Source organism: Struthio camelus, chromosome 14 (genome assembly GCF_040807025.1).
Source record: "Struthio camelus isolate bStrCam1 chromosome 14, bStrCam1.hap1, whole genome shotgun sequence".
NCBI classification, from domain to species: Eukaryota; Metazoa; Chordata; class Aves; order Struthioniformes; family Struthionidae; genus Struthio; species Struthio camelus.
The window spans coordinates 23,187,080-23,201,215 of NC_090955.1; the positions used below are offsets into that span (position 1 = coordinate 23,187,080).

General features: G+C 39.4%; 1 protein-coding gene across 19 annotated transcripts in view; it reads right to left on the reverse strand.

Moving 5' to 3' along the window:
- The window catches only part of PBRM1 (polybromo 1), a 67,724-nt gene that overhangs the window by 30,519 nt on the left and 23,069 nt on the right, over nt 1–14,136 (reverse strand). For all 19 annotated transcript variants that reach the window (XM_068906796.1, XM_068906792.1, XM_068906801.1 and 16 more), the window contains 5 exons: nt 8,603–8,744; nt 7,789–7,886; nt 4,897–5,173; nt 2,618–2,723; nt 373–1,015 (listed from right to left, as the gene is read on the reverse strand). In XM_068906796.1, coding sequence (XP_068762897.1) covers nt 373–1,015; nt 2,618–2,723; nt 4,897–5,173; nt 7,789–7,886; nt 8,603–8,744 — 1,266 coding nt within the window. The remainder of the gene's footprint in view (nt 1–372; nt 1,016–2,617; nt 2,724–4,896; nt 5,174–7,788; nt 7,887–8,602; nt 8,745–14,136) is intronic.

Below are 14,136 nucleotides of genomic sequence, written 5' to 3' on the forward strand. Positions count from 1 at the left end.
AATATTATCACAGCTCACAACACTGGGATTGCTCCAAAAGAGTAGTCCGCTAGTCAAGCAGTTAAACAACTCCTCTTTCCTAATTTTGTTTTTTCAAGTCGAAAGTTAGCACATCTGTGGCTTTCACGAGGTGTGCCTTTTAAAGATTTAACATCCAAATTATCTCATGGCAGAAGCCTACCTTTTCCTTGTTTTTAGATGAAAGCCTACATTTCACTGAAGACAATAAAAGACCCTTAACTGAGCAGAATTTTCTGAACACCAATATCAGTAAAAGCAAACATCTCGCAAAACTTCAGTCTTTGTCTAACGGCAACACACAAAACTTGTGCTATAAGACAAAGGCTATCTGAAAAACATGGCTTCACTTACCGGTTCATTCTCCTTGCCCTCTCAAGTACCTCAAACATATTCTCCTGGAACAAGTCGAGTCTTCTATAGCGATTATTTTCAACATTTTTCCGGATAATATCAAAAGTCAGAGGAGGTTTGTTTGGGAAGTTGGGATCAACAGCAGGAATCTCAGCTAAAGAGTCACTGTAGCATCTGCCTTCATCATCCTGATGGCTCATAACAGATACAAAAAGGTTATGGATAAGTTCCTGAATTAGCAAAGTTACGTTGGGGACGTGAGAATCCTCATCTCCTTCTATCTCTCTTCGAGTTTCGAGTAAAACTTTATGCAAGACCAGGGCATCTTTATAAATCAAAGATTCTGGCTCGTTATAGGTGCAGGCATTATTGAACATCATTACAAAGTCTTCTACCATGGAATCAATATCCTGGTATTTGTTGGCCATCATATGACTTCTGATTTTTTCCATGTCAACAGGCTTTTTAATAGTTACATAATAGTCCGGAAGTTCAGATCGAGATGGCAGCCTCAAGAAGATGGCGCTCAGCCGCCTGCCTCGTTTATCTGTGTAGTTCTTAACGGCTTCATAAACTTCATTCAATTTCTGTTGCATTGGAGTCATGTATTTCGATTTTTTAGGGGAAATGCCACTTTTTCTACCTGAGCAGACAAAAAAAAGAAATAAAAAAAATCACTAGAAAAACGGAACTTCTGCACTTCTTTGTCTGACTCCTTTCCGTTGGAAACTTATTGCAGCACTACCCTCTGATGCGAGTGGAGAACTTCCAGCACGGTGCTCAACCTAAGCTGCAGCTTCCTTACTTATACCTCTTAAATACCTGCCATTTATTTAAGGTTATTTTTGGCACACACTGAATCATATGTGGCCACAAAGTGAAGGTCTCTTACACCTCAGCAAGGAAAACATCTTTTCCCCACCACCACCTACCTGACATGATTAGTACCTCCCTCTAAAAATCAATTTAGTCTTATTAGCTCTACATGACATTCTCTCAATGGCCATTAAACATCCAGTCATTACATGGTTTTCACTATTCCTAAAATTAAGCATTCTAAATATTACAAGATTCTTTTACAAAAGAATGTTTATGCCAAAATAAAAGAGGATTATTATAGGTAAAATATAAAATAATGCTTCCAATGGGGTAATCTATCAGATGAGCTTTCCCATTAATTCAGGATCTTAGTAACCGCACTGCACAGACTCGGTCTGTGAGTTCTCTAGTACCTCCATCTTGCATAAGAGCTGCACATTTCTGTTTTCAATAATGCCCCAAGAGGGCTGCACGTATTTATTTCCATTAAGCCTGTCTGGGCAATCTTCTCAGTTCGTCAAGTTCTGAACACACGTTAAGGGGACATAAGATCTGACTGTTATTAAAACTAGTTTTAAGGGCAACGGTTCTAGAAAAGCATAGTTTTGCAGATTTCACTTGTTTTTCTTTTTTTAAATGGATTTACAATAATTTTCCAAGAAAAGCTCTTATTTCCTTTATCATTCTGTGGAAATCTCAGATGTTCAACCAGGGAAATCCTGACTGCCTTAGCTTCAGAAGCATCTTTCTTGTAAGCAATCCCATTAACACATATTACTGACATGTTACACAACATAAGTATACTGAAAATCTAAAAGTGGAGAAAAACGTTTTCCTTATCTCACTTACAATTGCAATTACCAGGGGGACTATTTTTTTTTTAAATTTAGACTGTTGTAAATGCCACAGAAAACAGCACAAAACAAAGAAACCTATTAGTACATTAAGACTTAAATAGTGTAAGAGATGCAAACATGAAAAAACGAAGAGCAACAGAGACAAATGAAGACGGCTCATACTACCCATAGAAATGCCAGGAACAGAAAAGAACTTCAGCTCCTTAATTTGACAACGTTTTTTTTTGAAAGCTTCAGCTGTTTCAGACCTTTTAGGATTTCAACCTCACCTCACATTTGGATAGCATCACCTGAATAAATACCAATCATTTTAACCACTCCTAAGTTTTCCCTTCTTCACTCTAAGTTACCTTAGTTAGAGACACAAGCTATATACACCACCCCATTTTTATCATGTTGCACATCAATACCACTGCTGTAATCATGATTTCGAAATATAATCCTGCTTTGCATGTCCATGTAAACATGCAGATTCTGTCTTCCATTTTAAACGCAAGAGTTTGTTAACGTGTATTGCTAGGTTTTGATAAACGTTGACATGAGACATGCCATCTACAAGGTTGCCTTACTTAGCTTTAGTTTAGGAGAAGCAACATCATCATCTTCAGGTAGAGGTCCCAGTTCTTTTCTTTTTTCTTTAAGGGTCTTTTCCAGAATATGGGCATCATTGTACACCTATTAACCAGTACAGTATTCAAAGAAAAAAAAAAAGAAAAAACGGTTCACCGTATTTTTTCTGGACACTATGAAAAGTTTTCCTGACACACACTGGTGCAAGATGGTTAACTGTCAGCTAAAATAAATGTTTTTCCGCTCTAGTTGCAAACAATTGTGGTATTGTCATACATCAAACTTGTTCTCAAATCCTCCTCAAATGTGACTCTGCATTTCATATTCTCTTCTATAACGCCCTGTGCATGGCTTCACATCTATTTCAAACATTTTGCCTAATCTTAGGCAACTCAGTCCCCATGTGATTAAGAGAAAAAGTGCATTTTCTATACTTTACCTCAGCTTGAAAAGGAACGGTCTGATCTACCTTCACTCATCTTGCTTTGTGTACGTTGCATTTTTCTTCCTTTGTTCTTCCTAGCTAACATCCCCTTTATTGGTCTTTTTCAATATTCCCTAATCCCCTTTTCCTTTCTGTTATACACAAGCTGCCTGTTCCCTTCTCATTTTATTTTCCACCGGTAGGCCCTCACTGGCAGTTTCCAAATCAGCTACTTCTCCCTGAAGATACCTTTTCTTCCCCTGATGATTTTTCAGGTTTTCCAACCACCTCCCCTTGGAGCTATGAGTATCACTTCATCCTCTAAGAGCAAGATTTTCACTCAAATGCAAGGGAATTAGATGAAGGTCGGGGAAAACGGGAGCTGAATCTCCCTTTGGAATTTTTCCTCCCCTTCCTCAGAGATCTTGGTCACCCTCCATCCCACTTTCCAGACTTAGCACTTCCCTCCTTCAAAGAGGAGCAACTAAAGCCAGAACTTTCTTAAAAGAAGGGAGCACTATTCAAATCACAACGCATTTTTGTTCCTCCTCATACCGTAAAATAACACGGCAACCTCTCCTGAAGTATACTCTTTTCTAAACGGCCTTCAGATTCTCTTTTCTAACCTCAAAGGGCCAACACATCCAGCTTTTGACCACCATCCGTAAATACGTGTGGATGTCAGATTTTTAGGATCCATATTTCAGCATAATTTCTATTCACTCAGTTGGCTAAGATATGACCAAATACAGGTATGTTACGCTAGTTTAGAACTAGACCCCCCAGAAGCATTTAAATGCTAGTTTGAAAAAGTTGAACGCAAAACTAATTAGTTGATTAAAAAAGCAGAACTGATGAGCACAAAATAAATCGGTGAGATATACATCTTGAATAAGTTATCCATTTAACTGCATTTCTCTTCCAAAGGTTACAGAATGGCAAGGCTCAGCTCTTTTCAATTTCCTCCTCAAATCCTCCTGCTGAGCAATGAAAGATCTTGAGCTATTGCTCAAGATCCATCAAGGCAGACAGGACTAGAACGGTCCTCCTGAGTCTTCAAAACCAACCCCAGTGCAGGCAACCACATCATAAAGTCCTGCAAATTAGCTGATCAAGTTCCTCCTTAGAAGTAGCTAGAAGTTTTTCACCATCACTCTATTATACCTCATGCTCGCTGGCGGAAAAACACTGTTCTACTGTTCAAGTGTGTTGGTTCATGGCCGTTTATGCCCTTTTTCCTCACAAAGATATTGTCTTTTAATGTTCTTGTTATTTACCTCAAAATATATTTGTAAGTGAAAAGTATATTCCTTTCAGACTCCTTTTGCTAGACTGAACAACTCCGGTTTTCTAGTCTCGTCTCTCGTACTCCCCATTTCCACGATAATTAAGCTGGTTTCTTTCCAACTAAAGCATCCCTTCCCTGAGGTTCTGAGCTCCAACTAAAGTGCTTGGTGACCCTTCACAGTACAGTTACCTCCGTGGGATTTACTGAGGCTAAATAATGAGAATTTAATAATCAATTTTTTTTTTTTTTTAAACATACTGGGAAACATTCAGTAGATATTCTTTGTACCGGAGAAACAAGCTTAACAAACATGAAATAAATCTAACCTTCGCAGATAAATGACCTACTATTATAAAGGAGTTTGCTGCCTGTACATGCTTATACAACTCTATACCAAGACAGAATTTAAAACATCAGCAGGAAGAATTAAGTCAGATTTCTATTTTAACTCAATAAACAATTGTCATAAATACTGGGAGTAATACTCGAAGCTACAATATCCTAACATGACTTTTTCATCTGCGATGAAGCACGGAGGAAATGCAGCCGCATAATGAAAACCGTACCTGGGAGCCTTCCTCATTATAATGCCTTGCATTTCGGAACATGAGCTTCATATCTTCAATCATTGCTTCTTCCCCGGCATACTTATCATTGCGGATGTTGTGCTCTATCATTTTTAAGTCCATTGGCTCCAAGATAATTTTATAATAATCTGGATAGTCCTTTTTGGAGGGTTTAACCATAAACAGATCACAGAGCCGTCTGCCTGTGCCTGGTTCTCGAGCTTCCAGAACTGCATTGTATAAGATTTTCATTCGTTGTTTTCGTATATTCTTTTTACTGTTAAGTTAGAGGGAAGAATAAAAAAGAAAAGAATAAACATCAGGGGCTTATTTCCCCCCCTTCCAACACTAAAATCAATAATATCAAAACATTATTTCCTACCATAAGAAAACAACTGAAACCCTTTAAACACACATACAAAATTCAACGTTAAGTCTATTCTGTAGAAACACATGCTTTGCTGACCCTCAAAATAAATTTACAACTAATGACAACATCACAACAATTAGCCTCTTAAAGAAACCGGAAACCATTTTTAAGATACCATTTCTCTCCTTCACTTTGAGTTTTAAGTGTTTTACAGGATAAAACAAACGACTACTTGTCAAAAGTAACTCCAGGCACCTCCCAGCTTCAAGGAAAATAGATCAGTCAAGACAGAACATCTGACTCTGAGAACTCAAGAACGAGCGCAAACATCAGGGAAAAGTCCTCGGCTACCACTTTCACCGACTACCTCTACTGAGAGCAAAGCCTCAAGCTATTTATCTCAGAGCCTTTCTAATCTTTTGCAATATCAGATACAAGAAAAACAAGAATCTCAAGAATTTAGTAGAAAGAAGGGTCTGAATTGCTTAAGTATTCACCAACCACACTCAAATGAAATTAAAAAGTCACTAAAGTTTACCAACCCTGCAAAATTCAAGTAGAAAACGGTCACGTATATGCCATCAGCACAAATGTGATGGTTGTCCTACGCGTAGCAATTATAGCTGTCTTAAATATCTGATAACATAGCTTAGGAGAAAAATGGAGTTGTGTTGCTCCCACTACATACCTACAAGATCTATAAACAACTCAGGTATGGGAGAAGGCGGCTTGTCTTAGTAACGTATAACCTCAACTCAAATAACCGTGGCATGCAACAAAAGCGAAGCAAAAACATAAAGCAGAAATTCTAAAAAGTCTACATCAGTACTCAAGACTCAAGTCGTGCATCTGATACGGAAATGAGGACATTCAAAGGGCTTTCTTCCGCATCAGGAGAAAACACGATTGTCTTCCCAATGGGATGAATTTTCCCTGGGTTACTAGTTTCCTTTTTCAGCAACATTTTGAAATTTTTGTCAGTGTTTCACCTCTGCTACCAAGAGCTTTTACAATCATCCTTCGCTTGTTATCAGTTTCACTTTGCTAAGTGAAAGTAAACATTGAATTGATAAAGTCATAAGCATTTTCAGGTTCTCTTAAGGTATGAGGAAAATAAAAACCGATTTCCCTTTCCTCTGAACACAACTTTTTCTTCTTTTATTGTTGTTAGATGACAAGGCCTAATAGGTGTTTTTTTTAAGCTTTTCAGTATTCTCTTGCACAAGGTGATCAGAAGCAGTATAGAGTTAAAATGATGCTGATAACAATTTAAATTGCTTGACTTGGTTGGCAGTTCTCCCTGATGCTGAAGATTACAAAATCTAGCAGTTCTTGCAATTGGTTCCTTACTTATTTTTATTTGGTACTTTGGTCTGTCTTACAGTTCTGCTACTTTTTCTTCCCCCCCCTCAATAGCATCCCTAGATTGCATCATCTCCTGTACCCTTATTAACTTTTTCTCTGCATAATTTCTAGTTTTGATGAGTGTACATTGCTGTGCCGACTTGATTGCTCTTAAACAAATCCTTGTTGATGCTTTATTTCACCTCTCTCCTCCCCCTCAACCGCTGTCATTTTGATCAAACAAAAAACTAAAAACCCAGAAGGCTGAAGGCCATAAGCAACACTAATGACGAAAGATGCTGAATTACAATTTTACACTAATGGTTTCTACTACGGCAATCATTTTACTAGAAGTCAGGAATTTAGTTTGAGTGATACCATGGGGCAGACTAGAGAAACTAGTCTAGAGAGCTGTGGAAGTAAAGTAGGATCACTTAGATTGAAGCTATCACTGTTAAAGAACGCATTCCATAAACCATCATAAGGGCTCACTAAAACAGTGCATTTTTCAGTACTGAGATTTCTGTTTATGCTACACTATCTGGAATAATCAGCTTATCATCTTCAGTTCATCTCTTTGCTAAGCATCCTCTTTGGCCTAGCTGCTTACAGATAAGTGACTTAAAAGTGCAAATTCAGAAGGGAGAGAGTAGTCCTCTGACACTAGCTCCTCAGGTAATTCAGGTCATGGAAGAAGAAAAAAAAATTAATGTCAGGAGACTTCACCCAACAAAAATATTTGTAGAAGCAATATTATAAAATTTCAAAAGATGAATTCAACTATAAAACTAATTTTAATTACATCTTGAAAAAATAACAGTAGTCCTCATACATTGGAGAAGTGGAAGAAAAAAAACATAACTGCTAGCAACCTGTGAAGACAGTTCACATATTAGATGACCCCTTCCCCCTCCCCAAAATCCTGAAATTCATTTTAAAAAGTTACAGAATTCAGTGCTACTACAGTGCCCAGGACACTTACTGAACTGATCTCAATAACCACCAATTAGTGGGCCAAAAAAGGAAAATAAAGTCAGCAAATAGTTTATAATGAGTTCAAACCAACAGTTAAGGAGTTACAAACTGCTATATGAGTACCAAAACATGGCTTAATATTCTCTTTAACAAATAAAAGAGGCAACAATGCCATGGTCTACGGGAACTGCAAAAGTACACACCTTTTCCTTTTTGAGCTTCCAGTATCAGATGTAGCAGAAGAAATCATGCTGTCCCCATCCTCAATGTCATCTCTCCTAGCAAGCTCCTTCTTCTTTGCCTGATGTAAGAGCAAATCCCTAAAGTCAGATACTCTCCTGAACTTTCCCAGAATAATATTAATCATCAGCACAAATCAGATGCACAGAGGAGGATGCAACTGTGGGTTTTGGATGTATAAAACAGCATCAAAATACTTCCAGTGATGTATCTAATGCAAGTTGGCCAATATAAAAAAGTGGTATCGTTCTTTTTAACTACCATAAACTTATTTGTGAAGAATCAATTTGAAAATAACACCATTTCCGACTGCAGCTCTTTGCTGGAACGCTTTAGGACATTTGAAGAGTCTTAGCATTGTCCAATTACCTGCATTTACCTGTAAACTCAAAAAACTCCCACTCTTATCAATTTTTTCACAACTTAATCGGACTAAGACTTGGTTACATATAAAAGTGACTAAGAGAAATCACAGAAGGCGGCAGCTGTACTGAGAGGAGAAAACAAAACAAAACACAAATCACCCTATGCTCTTCATTGGCGTACTTCCTAAACGCCGGTCATCAACTACCTCTGGAAACAATTTTCAGACTACTATTTAACCATTAAATGACACTACTAAACACACAAGACACTGTCAGTAAGTTACTCACAACCCAAAAAAAAAAATACCAGCGCAAATACAAGTTTAGCTAGAAATTATTTTGGAAAGACACCGATTGAGGAAAGAAATTCACACATGAAGCTATATCCTTTTGATTGTTCCACTCCCTGTACCTGCATAACCTGCTGCATTTTCAGCACTCTCTTATAGATGGCAGAGTTGGGAACATTGTAGCGCTTAGCGTTTTCAAACATCAGGTTCAGATCGCTCTCCAGCTGATCTAGAGTTTCATATTCATGGTTCTTCAGTTTGGTTCTGTGGAAGAAACAAATACAAATCAGTTAGTCCATACGCGCTACGTGCTGCAAAACAGCTCTTTTACCATAAGAAATGAAGAAGTTAATCAATATCCAAAGAGCTGTGATTACAGTAACGTGTTATATTTTTCTGATGCTTATCTGGTAACTATATTCGGTAAACATCTCTTTTTAAAGAGGTCTTAGCAATTATGAAAGCTGCCCTCTCGAAAGGTGTGCAGACTTAAGTCCTACTTCCGTACACAGGTGAGACGTGACACAGAGGAGGCAGAGGCACAACTTTCTGAGACTGCTCCGGCGCACCTCAGCTGTGATCTATAGGGACTGCGTAAGGCGTTAACAGGATGCGTTAGCTCCATACAGTCGTGAGCTCTGCCTTCCTACGCAACCCCGATTCCCGCCATCCCCGACGAGAACTGAAAGCGCCCAACACCTCTCGTGTTAAGACCCTTCAATTTTGGTCTTCTGTTAAAACCATCTGGCTGTTGACTGGTGCCTCACGCAGCAGTCCTTCATGGGAAATCAGTTAGAAAAGGACTAACAACAAAAAATTTGTTTTTCATATGCTAACCAGAGATGAATCAGAGCGCACCAACTTTACCAGTAACTTGATACGGTCTCTCATGTTTCCTTATACAAGTCATAAAAGTTCTAGTTAATGTTCTTAAACCTTCCAAGCCCTCATCAAAACACAACAGAAAATAGCAACGTGCAAAACACTCTGGCAACTTAAAAACTGCAAGGCAGGCAAGTCGTGCTTTACTCCCGCTGACTCCTTAGGATTCAAACGCTCCCTGCTATTTTCATTACACCTCCGCCCTCGCACCCCCTTCCCAGCCTCTCCGCCGGCTGCATCCACCCGCTGCGTGCCGCGCTTTCACCAGCGAGCTCTTGGGAGAGGGACCCTCCTATTTCGTTTCTGCAGCACCGAGCAAAACGCAAACCTGACCAGTTGGGCATAAGCACCAGCACAAAATAAATGTAACAGCTTTTAATTGCCAACCGTACCCTCCCATCTGGCCTTACAGCTGAATTGGCAAACGGAGAGTAACAACTACTCCATTCACCTTCTGCTAAACAAGACTCTTCACCGGTCAGCCAAGGGTGAGGAAGTCGCAGCTCGATTCAACAAGGCGCAGAGCTACAACTCTTATAAAATTTACTGAGAAGTGAACGTATGCTTCATGACAACTTTTATCAAAGCCTTTTCCAGGAAACATCCAACTAAGTGCATGTTACCAGCTGCAGGCTCCTTACTCAAACGTGAAATATTTCTAATTTTTCTCTTGGATTTGAAGCACTACTATTTCCTCAACGTCTACAAGAAAAATAAAAAACAATTCTGAAGAATCCACATCATAAGATGGGAAGAAAACTACTTGTCATTCTCAATTAAAATTCGTCACTTTAGGTCAATACACCCTGTTAAGACTTTAGGGTGTCTGTATCTTGCTGGTATCTATATATTATTTTCTAATTCATACTTTCAACAGCAGCAAGAGATTGTCGAAGGGTTTTCCTGTTCAGCTTCCCTCACCGCCTTTCCAAAAGAGGGGAGCTACCACGATAATTTTCGTTACAGCTTAGCGAACAACAAAAAGCAACCACCACCACAACGTTTTAGTGCCAGTTAAAACGCCACACACCAAAGTCAGCCTCCGTTTGCACCCTGTGAAGCTCAGGATAACATTTACTCACAACACAAGAACTTGCTGGTGTTTGAAAGGCGAGACAACGCGGCACAGAAAGGCATATAGAAACTTGCACCAAAAAACCCCACCAGAAGCCCTGTTTTATCAAAGACGACAAAAGTGTGGGTTTTTCCCCTAAAGAGAATGATTTAAGAACACTCTAATCCGTCGGGACACATAGGGCAATCAAATACGTAAACAAGCACATATCCTTTCGTTTGAAAGATAAGTCCTGCGGGGAAAACAGCTAAGGAGCACCACTGGAGGGAGATGCTGACAGACAGATTTTTTGCTCCCCTTGGATGCAGACGGCACCCGAAGGTTTTGTTTACGGGCGATCTCCTTTCTCAGACACGAGGGACAACCGATATTGATTGACAGGCAGCATTAGGCTCTAATTAAGGATCTAACCAAATGAAGACCATCAGGACTGCCCAAGAGATGAGCGGCAAGTAAGCACACCCAAGTCAAATACCTAAAACGTCTCAATGCTTTTTACTGCTGAAGGCAACTGTTGGAGGGAAGATAATCATGCTTCAACAATTACAGCCAGAGTGTTAGGACAAAGTCCTTTCAAGGCTAATTCTGCAGCTTATCTTGAAAGCAAGCACGTGGGCACGCAACGTTAACGTCTTCCAACTCTTTGCTGAATCAACTAGTTCAAGTTTTGCTTGAATGTTAGTAGCATGCAGTTCATAAACATTCGTGTGCAACGCTGGCATGCCGTGCTCGCCCTCTTCCAGAGACGAGTTTTCAGAGATGGAATGGCAGGAAGAGCAAAACCTGTAACATTCTCGCGTCTCCCAATTAATTTAATAAACTGGAATTACAGAACTGCAAGTTTGCGTTTTGATCACTGTGTTGCATGAGGTTTTGGTTCAGCTTTTTGAAAGAGAAACCTGAAGGGCTACACGTTCACTGAAGTATCACTTTTTCAAGTCAAATTACTTCTCACCACTATCTACTCTTTGTTGGAGTTGCGTACAAAACTTAAAACTGCCTTTACCTCAGTATATAAAAAAAGCCATGCCCAGAAGGATCACACTGACAAAAAAAACCTCAACATAAAGGAAAACCCTCCGGTGATATTAAAGCCAATGCACAAACTCTATGTCCTTACCACATTTAACTTATGAAGCAACACTGGCAGCATGTAACATATCCTGATTTCTGCTCGACCACGTTCTGCACGCTTAGGTGCCAGTCTTGCCAAATTGGGGGGAGGGAGAGGCCTTTGCCATATCCTCTGAAGTAGAACAGGTTCAAAGCAAGCTGCTAGCAAAGCAAACGAGGCAGCAGAGCTTCCTAGAGCATATGCCGCCAGCAACCATTTTCTTTGTGTAAGAAGGGGATTCTAAATTGGTCCGGTACAATGACTTCATGCTGTGGCAAAAGAAATCAGTGCCTCTTCACTGGACGCTTAAACCTGGGATTTGTTTTACTCCCCCTCCCAGTGACAATGAGGTAGCTCGTGCAGACTCCACAACGCTGCTATTACATGCTGCGGCTAAAAATATACTGCTTACTCTGCATGCCCCAGTAACCCACACTAGCTTCATCCGTGGGGATTTAGGCATTGACCTATGCGCATTACAACGCGGCAGTCTTATCTGGAAGCAACAAAAAGTAGAAAACCATACGAAATAGCCATCAGTCTTAAACACACCACCTACGCGCATGGATTCTCTTCTCGCTCGCGACCCGGTAGAATCTTTAGGCTGAGGGAGAAGCTGAGATGAGGACCCTGACAGTAGCTCACAAGGGGAAAAGAAAGCAACTTAATTATATCCATGAAGTCTTAACCTAGAGCCAGAAGGCAAGAGGAAGAGGAAACGCTTTCTCAGAAGAGGAAGGATGAACTAGCATCCAAATGATCTTTCAAGCAAATAGAAAATCTTGCCTCTTTTAGCATTTGTTTACCCAAAGCCACAAAAGTGAGGTGCAGCCCACCTGATTTCAAGCACATTCATAGCTGAATTCACGAAAGACCTGACAACACGACTAAAATCAAGACGGAGCCCACCTAAATGGTTTGGAAAGATAGGCAGCTTTCAGCCACGCACATGAGCAACGAACAACAAATAGGCACAAAAGTAACCCTGTTATAGTCTGCAAATAGCCTCCCACCTCATCATCCTATTAAATGCACTCGCTGTCAGCAAACAACGGGATGATTAATTAAGAAGGTTATTCATGGAAATACTTTGAGCAAGTTTAATTATACTCAAACTCAGCAGACCTCAAGCATCATGCGCTCTCTGGATTTACAGGATGCAATGCAGCTTCAACAGAAATTAAAACAAAAACGCCATCTCAGCAATCTGGGGAAGGAAAATTTTATAAAGAGTAGTTTATTTTGCAAAGTGAGGTTAAAGCTAAGCAAACACCCAGCTCTGTTCAGCAGCAAGTGACAGCCAACGTACTATAAACTACGTTAACTTTATACACCAGAAAACATGAAAAATTTCTATGAAATGACTGATGGTGATACAATGGTATGATTTCCAAAAATGAGCTTAAAAAAGAAAAGTGCAATTTTTTCATCCTTTCTAAGTTCAAGAGCTCCAAGGAGAATCTGAAAGCAGAAATCAAAAATTTGAAAGAACATCCTTTTAAACACAAAGGCCTTTCCAAAATGAGTAAAAATTAGTATAGAAATTAGGTGACAGCTTCATAAAGCCACTAAGCCCAACACAACACTGTCATGACGCTTCATTTGGTCAAAATCATAATAATTAAAAAAACCCGCATATAACAAGTTGGCACTCGGCTCAAAGGTCTACTGGTAACTGAACAGGCTTTCCTTGTGAAAGACAAAGCCAAAGAACAAAGAGGAACTCTCTCCATATAATCTAAAGACCCATTCTACTACACATGCACTATGTTTAAGTAATTCTCCGAAAAAAATATTTGAATGCTTGGCTAGAAACAATTAGCATGTAACCGATTCCTTCTTACTCAGCAATTGTGCAGCGCTACTTCAATCTCCTTGGAAAACCAAACCAAACCCCACCCAACACAGAAACAGAGAACGCAGGTAGAGAAGAAAGGCATTTGACAAACGCCCAATTTAAGAATGACAGTCTCCTCTTTATCAGGTACTTTCGTAACCTTGTTTAACTTGAACCTGTGATTTTATGAGGACCACATGTATGCATGCATTAGGAATATTTGCTAAGGTAGGAAAAACGTCTATACGGTCAGAGGATTACAACAAGGTGCAATATTCAACACATCTTATAAAACAACAATTTTCTCTCCAGGGGCTATTTTCCCAGTTGGCGCATTCATAAATTAGCAAACTCTAATAGAGTGACATTATTTTCTCAAAATCAATGTAATAATGACAAATTAACTTTTAAGTTAAGATTTTATTAAGAAGTTAATTTGCCAAGAGCGCAATCTGTTCTAAAAAAAAGCGTTTGCTACATAAAGCATTCAGATTTTAACCCCGACAGCAATCTCCACTATTTCAAGATAAGTTCCACTTTATTTGCTGTATTACTAGAAGTATTTAAATTATAAGGCAAAATAGGCTTGACCAGATGATCATAATTATTTTAAATTCTGCTTGAATAATTAACGTAAAGGCAACAAGAGCTACCACAAATCAGAGTTACAGGAGAACTTCAGCACACTGTGCTGCGCTGCAACGTAAAGTTTAGATTGTGCCACAGGTAGATGCCCTAGGATATACGT